The sequence below is a fragment of the Dermacentor albipictus genome, chromosome 4, assembly GCF_038994185.2.
Source record: "Dermacentor albipictus isolate Rhodes 1998 colony chromosome 4, USDA_Dalb.pri_finalv2, whole genome shotgun sequence".
Classification (NCBI taxonomy): Eukaryota; Metazoa; Arthropoda; class Arachnida; order Ixodida; family Ixodidae; genus Dermacentor; species Dermacentor albipictus.
In genome coordinates this window covers 137,637,630-137,649,835 of record NC_091824.1, presented here as the reverse complement: position 1 = coordinate 137,649,835, position 12,206 = coordinate 137,637,630, and the positions used below count along the sequence as shown (strand labels likewise).

The 12,206-nt window shown below is 47.9% G+C and overlaps 1 protein-coding gene across 1 annotated transcript; it reads left to right on the top strand.

Annotated features, from left to right (window-relative positions):
• The first annotated feature begins 4,702 nt into the window (after positions 1-4,702).
• On the top strand, positions 4,703-11,484 carry LOC135895769 (acetylcholinesterase-1-like). The gene is made up of 3 exons (XM_065423928.1): positions 4,703-5,131; positions 7,077-8,617; positions 9,813-11,484. The coding sequence occupies exons 2-3, from the start codon at positions 7,077-7,079 to the stop codon at positions 9,991-9,993; spliced, it is 1,722 nt and encodes a 573-aa protein (XP_065280000.1). The 5' UTR covers positions 4,703-5,131; the 3' UTR covers positions 9,994-11,484.
• The last annotated feature ends 722 nt before the right edge of the window (positions 11,485-12,206 follow it).

Sequence of the window (12,206 nt, the reverse complement as noted above, 5' to 3'; positions counted from 1 at the left end):
GACTAAAAAAAGCGATAGCATTATAATGAATCCAAATAAAGCTAAAAAATCTCATGTTCCTGTGACAATATGACCGAACATGAGCGTTACCCTGCGGGTCACCAACTTCTATTTAATGAAAACAAAAAGCTTCTGGTCGCCGTTTATTGTGATATTGCTGAAAGCCAATAGACCAACTTATTTGAGTTTACATTCGCGCCCAGTTTACGGGTTCGAGTTTCATCACTCCGCATAGCAATGATTAAGCGAGCTTCAAAGTGAGATGAAAATGTTAACCGTGTGTTCCCCTATATGCCTTCGCTATACTGCCGCACAACTATTTGGAAAGTGTAATATGGTCGTTCATATCACACTTTACCGCACGAGCTTGGTGAACAAAGGACGCATTTCCTTTGAGCAGAAACTGTAGCGCAAGGTCCGACGCAGTGAAATGTACCTCTCGCAAATAATCTTCAACTTCTTTTTCTGTGTCCTTCTTCCTGAACAGTAACCAGGCGTCGTGCCATTCTTGGTGGCGAATTACCAGCCTGCTTTCTTCCTGTTTCCCACTCTGTTCATTGAATATGCTTTTTTATATCACATAATCGAAGAATAATCTCTTGTTTGTGTACGGCTAGTAATGAAATTAAATGAAAGATTAATTTAGAGTCGCCAGTTAGAGCCACAGTTAGAGTCGCCAGGAAGAGAGCACGCAGGGCAAAAAGCCACTTCGATGCAGCATGATGAAGGCCACCCTGCGCCCGTCGATCACAAGGCAGTAAGTTCATTATAACCGAGAAATCGACCATGCTTCCAATTGGCTCAAGGTCTAATGGGTCGAACCGGACCAGGCCGGTTAAGGGCCAGTTAGGTTTGAAATCACTGGGCCGGGCTCGGGCCCATGGCCCGGTGAAAAAAGCACCCGTATACCGTGCATTGGGCGCGCGTTAAATAATCCGAGACGGTCACAACTAATCCCGAGTCCGCCACTATACGGAGTGCCTCGTAACCAAATCGTGGTTATGGCACGTAAGACCCCACAATCTAAAGTTATGTGTTTCCTTTCTCACGCATAACATATTACGTAGAGCTAGCCCGCGGGAAGGCTAGTGGTAGCAGTTTTTTGTTTTTTGCTTCATTGCAAGGCAAACACTATCAAAGCAACCGGAGGGAGACATGCGAATACTGACGAAGGCTGTATTTTTCGTGCAGCGGACCGTAAAAGAAAGGTTGTCGGGCTGCATAGAATATAGCGAGCATGTTTTACACACTTGGCTCTCAAGGACCACAGTATTACGTTAGCGAAATAGTTTCCAGAGAAGTGGCCGCACGGTTAACTTTATCTGGAAAGTAATTGTCCTATGCTAATCGAGGTTACGAAGCAAAGGCTTGCACACTAACTGCATCAGTTTAGGAAATCTACATCTAGTGACCATACATGCCTGTAACACTGTGCTACAGAAGATTTGATGACCTTGATGCAGAACAAGCCGCCCTCTGGTATAGCCTCCTGGTAATTTGAGTTGACGTACAACTTGCCCGGGAGTGCGGTGGCGGCAGTAATAGCCCCTGAATTTTGGGTAAATTTTTATGCACCTGCAACACTTGCTTTTCGAGGAATCGGCTTGGAATCTCCTTTTAGTTGAACGCGTTTATGCGAGCACCAACTTTCATACCCATCAGGTATTAGGTGTCATATTGAAGCATCTTCGTGTGTCTGTAGCTTTGAAGGCATAGAAAGCGGCTGCTTAGTAAAACAATTCGCTATTCGCTATACCGCACACATATTTACGCACAAAAAAAGAGCATAGCTATAATGTCAGCAAAGGTCCGCGTTGCGCTGTTCTAAACGTCATGGAATGCGGATAAAATAGTGGCATTTCTGACCGCGCACTTGTTAAGGCAACAATTAAAATACCGTTTACCTCACCTGAAAGTCGCGAAGGCCACTGAAATGTCCTCTCCTGGAAAAGTATACGATAGAGAACACCAAGAACAAAATGCGGCCTAAACTTTCCATTTATGCTTGAGCAATGTTACGAAGTCTTCTCTGTTACGCAATTAGGAGAAAGTCAGTCGTCCTGGAAAAGAATGCAAAAAAGGAGGGTAGGTACTGTCTGCGACCTTTACAGTGCACATAGCGTGCACAGGTAGGTACGCTGACGTAAGCGAACCCCCACTTCGAGCGCACATTATCTTAATCCTTTTCTTTCGTTTAAAATTCAAGGACGAGAATTTTTTTAAGCCACAGAGTCTTAGCAAAAAAAATGAAAAAGGAAAATGCTTTTTTTTTGCGCCTACGTCCTTAAAACGCGATCAAGATATATACCCTCATGCGTTGCATGGACGATGAACGAGCTACCCATTTTCTCGAAATTGCATTGCAGTAAAAGTTATTGCCGGTGTAGTTGATGTCGCATAAGAAATGTAACGGCCCGTTGTGCGAAGAAACAATTATGTCCTGCGTTCTTTATTCGTGTGTTGTTGTTTAGCACGCTATTATATCAATAATTCATCAACAACAAAAAGATGTAACTTCACGTCTTAAATTTCGCAAATACAAATGGCTATTTTGCTCGCATACAAAGTGCTCGAAAACTCTCGAGCTGCAACTGACAATGTTGCCAGCATTGGTAACTCACAAGTTGCCAACGTGCGTAGCTATACGCCCGAATGTTAACGATATGCAGTTCGGTCCTATGCAGCTGCGCACATCAGTTAGACCTCGAAGATATCCAAAAGGAAAATTTTATCATAGGGGCATGTCATAAAGAAAGGTGTACATGTACTGACGTATGAGTCGCAAGAGCGGCAATGCCCCAACGCTATTAATAAGCGCGGGAACACGGCACGTCCAGCGGGCCTTTATTCCGCTAACAGGTGGCTCCAAGCTTCCCATTGGACACTCCAGTGCACGTGAGGTACAGCACTTCACTGACATTAACGGCTTCAGCACTGCCAGACCGGTGCGGAGCGACGGATACATTTATTTGTATGGCATATGTCTCATTCAAAGGCAACAACGCGCTCCCACCACCGGCCAAGTAACTCGATAAAACGCAAGCGGTCGCGTTTAGACGACTCCAGACAAACACATACCCACACCCAAAGTACATTAACAAACTCACAGGAGGAAAGGAAAGCGACCTGTGTAGGCTCAGTTCACAAACAGGGACACTCGCACACATGATGTGGGAATGCAGCTCGCTCCCGCTCTCTCATCCCCCCGTCAGCAGCGAAACTGACTGGACAGCCTGGCTCAGTTCCAGGGACGTCGACTGACAGCTTGAACTGGTGGACTGGACGGAGAAGGCCAAGCAGGCCCAGGGCCTTACTTGAGCCCGATCCCTCAGCCACCTCCTCCTTAACCCTTCCCCTTTTCAATAACGTTTACCACCACCACAAGGCAACAACGCAACGAAGGCGGCTAATTGGTTGCCCTCTTATATTTGATCATATGTTCTGGCTGTACCCCAACCAAAGGGCTTCCGATCTCAACAGTGAGGAGGACTGCAGTCGGCGCATATCCAGCGAAGTCCTCCAAAATCAATTCCTGGCCGTTCGGAGAGCTCACGACATCGGGAAAGCCTTTGGCCTACCGGTGCCTGCGTGGGCGGAGCTACCGACTTAGCCTGGAGTCTTGTGCCCTCAGGCCGTAGTTACTCTGGACCAAAATAAAGTTCTTGCCATGCCATGCCATGCCCTTCTTATCTAGTAACTGAGCTTAGGAAAGAAAGCGTGGAACGTTGTCGCGGGATACTAAGAAGACACAGGACACAACGAGCTCGAACTATCAACTAACGTTATTGTTGTAAAACATGAAACAGCGCGACCTTGTTGTGCATGTCTGTATGTGAAGTAATTTGCAAAATTTGATCGGTCACGTTGCTATGACAATGTTGTGGCAATGTTACGGCAACCTTTTTGAGAATTTCAATTTACTTCCTATAAGCGCAGTTCCTCAATGCGATATGCCGATTTGCAGCCTATGCCTACTGACTTGTTTCTCTTACGCCATCATCTCTTACGACCAGGCATCAAGAAACATTTCCCACCTTCGGTACAGTAGCCGCATTTGTATGAATGCGGCAGTAGCGCATACCGCATTTCCTAGCGCGCCACAATAATACCATAATACCATGCAACAGCGTTTATATGTGGGGCCTTCCCCTTCGTCCGAAACAATCCGGAACCGCGCGAGTGGCCGCTCGAGGCACTTTGCGTCTATTCGCGGGCTTCTTTGACACTCGGAAAGATAATTTTACGTAGCACGTATCGAGGAACAGAACGCTCTATCGGGAGGTTTTCATGTCGCTCTATCATTTTCTCACTGACACTTCTTATCTCATTATAATGTTAGAGAAGTTGATTAACTAATTAAGACTAATTAACTAATTCGGCGGAATGGTAAAAATAGTTTGAGTGTCTCCAAGCGACGGCAAACAACATTTCCTTCGTTCTGTCCAGCTACGTGGCATTCGCATATTTTTTAAAACTCTGGCTAAAGTTAGCTGGGACACCCTCTGTACAGCGGCTTCCGGGTTTTTTGGCCTTCCGTCGTGGGATCGAGTCGCGCGCGCGCCGTCGCACCTTCTTCTTGCCCTCGCGAAGGAAGGCGCTTCGGCTTTCTCGACCCGGCCGCTGAGACTGCCAGGGTCAACGCCTCGCAGGAATGTCTTCGCACCTTCTTCGCGGACCAGCGCTCGCTCGCGGCGGCGGGCCTCCTTATGCATGCATGCGTTCGCGGGCGATTTCCGGACGCTGGCGGTCGCGCCACGCCCCGCCAGTACCGGCGGGATGCCCGCACAGGCCGCGGGGCCAGATTTCGCCGCGGATTTCGAGGAGGGCCACGCCGGGCCGCCGCCGCCGCCACACAACACGCGGAAGCGTCGCGGCGAACTGTGACGCCCGCACTGCGCGGACCGCGACCCTACGGGCCACGATCGAGAGAGAGTCCCGCGCGAGGAGAAACCTGTCCCCGTCGCAGTGAGATAAGGGTCGACGCTTTTGTGTGGCCGACGACAACGAACCCGCCGCCACGCCAGACCTGCACCGAAGGTTTGCGTAACCTTGACATTGGCACGTTCCGACGCTTTGGCGGCAAGACACAGCCGACAGTGTGTGACGAAGGTCACGCCTCCGTGCACAACAGGTGAGTTATCGGCTGGCAAGCGCGGGTGCACTATGTGCCGCTCGATCGGCTCCTAACTTACGCCAGTAGGCGATTGGCTACCGCTAGCGCGGAAGGCAAGTGCAGCATAGGGGCAACGGCAGACTACGAGACCTGACTTGCAAGTCCAGTTTAAGCGGTTGTAACGTAAGTCACGCGTTGCGGGCAGTATCCAGAAATAATTGCATGTAGCTTAACACTTACGTGGTACCGCCGAGCTGTGCCGCAGTTTCATTCATTACAGTTCCGGTTTCTGTGAAATGCTGACGTACTTGTCACGTGTGGTGAGGGGTTCTTGAGCCACTGCCACGATTAAAATACAGAGGAGACATCTTGCAGTTCTCTGTTGCGAGGGGCTACAGTGTGTTCACTGACCTTAATTCTCGTGCTGGAATGTCTCTTAGTGCCTTGAATTGTGATGGTGTACGGCAGGTGGACATTCCTAAATTATGTGTAATTAAAACACTTACATGAGACTTGCACAACTTGAGGCTTGTACACTCTGGTGAAACTTGTCATCCGTGTGCGAGAGCAGTGAGAGGTCAGTGCATTTTCTTTTGTAGATATTTATTATCTTGGTCATCAGGCATGTGTAAGTCAATACCTAAGTGAATAAAAGGAGACGGAAAACACTTCACGATTTAAAAACTATTACAATGCGGAGAAGAACAAATGGCCATTTACGTTATGCAGCTTTGTTAGTATAAGTCGCGCTATCGACGTTTCAAATCAGTGTACTTCTCCAACATATTTTTAAAATGCACGCAGTTGAACCTACAAGATACTAAGCGTTGAATATTTGATCCACTTTAATGTAGAAAAGTTACACTTTGTGGAAAAGGCGTCTACTACACTTGCGACACTAGGCAAGTTTTCCAGCTATACACCAAATGGATATTTCAAGTGTATAGTTTTCTTGTCATGGGGCTTTGCTACCCTTGTCATGCCTACGCAATATTTAGATGTTATATTCAGCCTTAAGGCTTACTTAGGACTCCTCCACTGTCAGCTCAGAGAATAGTTATAGCATTTTGCCTGGCGCTTTCTTTCTTTTTATTGCGATAGCAATTATATGGACGCTCCAGGCGCATTTCTGCCTTTGGCATCGCCGTCATGTTCAGCATAAGCTCCAAGGGCGGTAACATGGTCCCCGCGCGCCGTATGCTGTATGTGTGAGTGAAAGCTTTCTAGGGTGAGACGATGATGGTGGCTCAATCACGTGCGCGTAAGGGAGGTAAGCGTGCAGGGAGCGCGCCGTCTTACCTCGCACGCAATGTATCGGGAGGGGAGGGAGGGGGGGTTTCTACTCCCACGGCTGCTGCATATGGAGCGGCCGCACGCGGGCATTATCTTGAAAGCGATCTGCGTTGGGGACAGAATCCAGGCGTATAGGTACACCTGATAGCTTCGTGTGCGCTGTCTTCTCGCCACTTTGTTCGAGTTGAAGCGAGAGGCAGCACGAAGGTCAATTCGCTCACTCCTGCTGCCGCGCTTCCTCACTCCAGCGTTTCTACAGCGAGTTTCCACGGCGATCGAGTGAGATTGGTTCATGATTGCTTGTGTGCACATGACACCACGTTTGCTCTTTTAGGTAGCAAGCCAACATTTACAAGTTTATACGGCCGATAAAATTAGTATCCTTACTTCGTGTAGTTGTCTACTACTTTGCTGTCGCAATCGATGGTCCGCCTTTCGTGCCAAACTGCGACTTTTCTTTTATCTCAGAATACAATTGCCGCGTAAGTGAGCCCACAGACAGAGAAGTAACCTGCAACTGCGTTGCTTCTGTGATATGATTAGAAATTGAAAAAAAGATTCATTCATTCATTCATTCATTCATTCATTCATTCATTCATTCATTCATTCATTCATTCGCATATGCAGATTAAAATAATATATATTTTGTTTTGTGCCCCGTCGCATACAGATGGCCAGCCTCCTCTGGATCGCGTACAAGATCGCTCTGCTCTGCCTGATGATTCACGCCGAATGGGCATCTGACGCCACCGAAGTAGTCATCGGTCGCACAATACCGAACGACCCCAAGCCCATTCCCGTGGTGACGACTCGGAGCGGCGCCATTTCCGGAGAAACAGTCAAATACCTGGACAAGAGCGTGAACGTGTTCCTCGGTATTCCCTATGCTGAGCCTCCAGTCGGACATCTGCGCCTGCGGAAACCTCTGCCGATCGAGCCCTGGCCTGGAACGCTGAACGCAACCAAGCGGCCGAACCAGTGTCCGCAGAACCCTTTCGGCTGGCCTCCAATGCCGGGAAAGTCGTACAACTGCAGCGAGGACTGTCTCTACCTCAACGTATGGGCGCCCGCGCAAACCGACTCCGCCGAACTGCGGAACGTCATGGTGTGGATTCATGGCGGCGACTTCGTTCTGGGCTCGTCTAGCTGGGATTTCTACGACGGCGGCATGCTCGCTGCGTACGGGGAAGTCGTCGTGGTCTCCATGAACTACCGACTCGGGAGGCTAGGTTTTCTGAATGCCGCCTCAGACGAGGCTCCCGGTAACCAGGGTCTGCACGACCAGAACTTGGCCCTGCGGTGGATAAGGGATAACATTGTCTTCTTCGGCGGCAACAAGAGCGTGGTGACTCTGTTTGGGCAGGACGCCGGTGCGGCTTCGATAGCCATGCACATGATATCTCCGCTAAGCACGGGACTCTTTAAGCGCGCCATCCTGCAAAGCGGAGGACCCTTCTGGAAGCTGCGCACTAGTTCCATGATGGAAGGTCACGTGCCGCTCAACACGAAGTCCGTGAAGAGGGTGCGCAACTGCACGATGCGAACGCGGAAGCAGATCGACGACGAGTTCGAGAAAGCGCTCGCCGACGCGGTTCTGCGGCGTGGCGTCGAAGACGTCTACCACATGTACGGCCCGACGTTTGACAACGAATTTCTGCCGCTGAACCCCCACATGGCGTTCAGCATGGGACTCTTCAACGAAGCCGACGTCCTGATCGGGTCGAACATCAACGAAGGCGCGTGGGAGTTCTTGCGACACATGAGGTGGAGGACGTTCGTGAACTCGTCCGAGTTCACCTCTCTAAAACTGTTGCACTATATAAAGCTGTTCTTCAACGAGTATGGCTTCAGAAAGCACTTAGGCTCTCAGGCCACTGAGGGCGTGTATTACTACTTCGCTTCTAATTTGAGAGGCCTGGACGTTCTGCACAACAGGCAACACGTTTTCGAATTCATCGGCGACTACCTGTACACGTGTCCGACGAAGTATTTCGCCGAGGCGCTTGCTGACCACAACGCGACGGTTTACTTCTATCGGTTCAGCCACGCCACTGCAAGGCAGGAGCGACCCATGTGGGCTTCGGCGACCCACTTCGACGAAATCCCGTTCGTCTTCGGCCGACCACTTCGCCACCCCGAGAGGTATACGACTGTGGAAAAGGAGCTAAGTGTCGCCATGATGGACGCCTGGGTATCCTTTGCGAAGAACGGGTGAGTTATTATTCCTGTGCACACATAGTATGTCTATATACGAGTGTGTATTGTTGTCCTGTAGAGGAAAAGGACTAGGATGTTAGCCAGCATAGGTATTAAGCTTTGTTCAGTAATTACGTGTTCAGTCATTTTTGGTATCGGTTCCATTTATGCCAGGCGCCTCGCAGTATTCGTCAACTTTCTGGAGGAAAAAATAACACATATGTCCCGTTCCTAACGAACGCATTAGCGCTGTGCCATCATAGGTTAGATTTTTCGTTCGTTATGTTTCCCTGGGCAATAGAAACGACCATTGTATTTACTGCTCTAAAAATTTCGCAGTGTCAAGTGTTCGACGAAAACTCGTCTGGCGAGAAAACATATTGGTGCCACCACACGTACGCTACGCATATTGGTACCACCAAACATACGCTGCGCCACCTCACCCATAAATAGCCGCGCTCCCTTGCTCATATCTTCATTGGGATCAAGGGACCCGTACGGTACCCGAGACGTCTGTTCTTTATTTTTTCTTTTATTCTTGACGAGTGCATGTTTTCTTTTTTTTCACTAAGCTCTCACATGTGTTCGGTCGACAGAAAATTAGAACCTGAAGGCACAACTTTATTTTCACAGCGGAGAGTTTTAGGCCTCATTATATTTACCTTTGCCATTTCTATCATGCCGCATTCCATCCATCTAGCTAAGCTGCGCTGTGCATGCGCTTAGCGAGTTTTTTTAGCACCCGAAAAGCTGGCAAGGGGTGCAAGCGGTAGCGTTAACGGTATAATAGTATGCTAAAACGCTCTAACGTATCTCGAGCCCAAACCTCTGAGCTGTTGGCGTCATTGCGTAAGGTCAGAGTGCACGAGGTATCTCCCAACATTTGGGTCCTTTCCCCCTTCGAAGGGTCTGCAAAATCTACTCGTTGAATTATATTCTATATATATGTCCGAATGTAACGGCTTTCTTTCCCCAAAAACCATATAGCCTCCGTTGCAACAATATGAGAGAGCATTTTACGGAGGCTGCATTGTTGTTGCTAAATCTGTGCCGCCTATTGACTTTTGACTTCTTGCTTACTTTAATATATCAAGCTTTCACTTTCTGGCAGAAAGCATTCATAGTTTTCTATCCGGGATGTCTAGCGTTCTCGGTCGAATTAACTTTTTTCTGTAGTGTCTCTCTAATGATTGATTCCTCTTCTTTACAGGAAACCAAAAACACCGTCTGGAGAGCCGTGGCCCAAGTACTCGACAAAGCGACCGTTGTACCTCGACATGACATCTAAGGGCTTCATCACAGAGATAGGACCTAGAACAGAAGGTTGTTCCTTCTGGAGGACGTTTCACAACTTCGATCTCTGGCGTAACACTGCTAGGATGGATTTTTGATTCGCGGAACACGTTTATGAAGCCTCTCGCGCGTTTAGCAGTCAAAGTAGCTCGAGGTCAAACGCACACAACCGACATTTTTAGGACGTAGTGACATTATCATGTTCTACGAGTTAGAAGTGTTAACTGCATAAGGCGGTTGTCCATACTGTTCTCATCTTTCATTTGAAGTCTGGTTGGCGAAAACATTCATATTTCTTTTTATTTTATATGGAACGTGAAATGTAATATGGGAATGAATATGCGAGAAGGCGAGATTAATAGACGTTAGACAAAGCATTGCCTGCCAGTGTCACGAATTGCCTCCTTTCATCGCATTATCTTCGATATATACACGCAACTCATGCACAATTATTTTACCCATCATTCCTACTGTCATGCTAAAACGCACACTCACTATACATAGACGGTATGTATCCATCCTCCCATACAGTCTCCTCAATTATACACTACACACATGGAGACTCAATATATGCATCGAATATATCGCACCAACTTCGCACACGCACAAGCAACCGGTGGTTCCATTCTGGACATTAATTTCCCTCATATCTCCCCAGATTTCCGACAACTGTGCGAACTGATAATTTTTTTTTTAATTCTGAAGCCGCCATTAGCGATCACATATATAAAACGGACTGGATATATTGCCCCCCAGCTCCACGTCTAACGGACTGCGATGACGCATCCTACTCGGCAGACGATGTATAGCGCGATTGAGACTCGAGCCTTGTCAATGTAAACTATCTCTTTCATTTCCGGTGGCTAAATATGTTCCATTACTTTTCATCGCAGCCCATTATATGTTCTTTTTGTTTCTTAGTTTCTAGGAGCCTACACCGAAGACATTCATCCATAGCTGTGGCGCATGCGCTCTGTTTCTTGGCGCGCCTCAGTTTAGCGAAGCATCGTGCACAGCGTAGTGAATCCCATCTTGAATAGCGCTTAGTTTTCACCAGTGCGATAGTATCGTCGCATGTAATTTATTGCTCCCACTTCAGTGGGTTGTAACCCACTCAGCTTTTGACTGGCGCGTCATCAAACCTGGAGCCCAACAAATGTCGACCGCTTCACTCTGCCAGGTGCGGTCACAGCACTGCGGCAGTTCACAAAATCCCACATTACCACCGCTTTTATACATTCGTCTAATCATAGTTTGTTCTTTATGTGTGACTGCAGCACGCGCACCGTGCAAAGCAGTCTGCGCTGCCTCGTAGACAGCTGTTGGGCTAGTTACTTGTGATGCAAAAACACACCATAAAAAAGCGAACGCACAAATAATACTTAATGGGCGCATATAGATGCGTTAAATCCAAGTGTCCTTCCTTAATATTGATCTTATTTTTTGTTTTCCGTGTGCTGGGTCTACTTGCATACTGTAGTTGTGTGGAGGAAGATTTTAAAATGCATATTGCCCCCTCTGCAATGTTAAGCGAACGGACAAATAGAAAATGGAAACGCATCAGATACTCTATGTGGAGTAAAATCTGGAATTGGGAACACGATGGGGAGCACAAGGCTATTTTTGAAACAATAAATTTGATTGAAAACAAAAGAACGCTGCCTTCGTGACTCTTTTGATGCAGTAACGATCTGGAGTGGCCTCCGAGAGTTGAAGCCAACCAAGGGATCGCACTGAAAGAATTAGAAACGGGCGAGGGGGGGGGGGGGGTTGCATCGAAGATAGTTAGATAATCCAACAAAAATCGAAACTTGAATACTTTGTCACGTGTTGCACACGCGGTACACAGCTTGCTTTAATTTCTCCCGTCGAATAGCCTGGACTTTTCAGAAAGCATATTCTCGAGCGTTTACTTTTGAGGGGTGGTTTTACTTTCGCGTGACATAGCATTCAGCGCGACACATCACTAGGCTGATATAAATCCCGCCAGTGAGCTTAGCAACCGATGCGCCGTCAGAAACGACATTTTACAGATGGTGTTCCCAAACGCGATGTAGGTGATACGTTTCGTAGCGTTCGCTTGCGCTGAGTTCATCCAATCAAAGCGAACTGTAAGAGAAAGCCACGAAAGCAACCAGTCGGCACTAACCCGAACCACGTTACTGTGCTCCCTATTGGAAGCAAAGTTGAAAGTTCCATTACCGTCAAGTAATTCTCTGTTATTATACGTTGCCAAAGTGCTTTTAGTTAACAAAGGCGCACGCATCTACCACGCAAGTTGGTCTTGGACTTATGATTAAGGTTATAAATT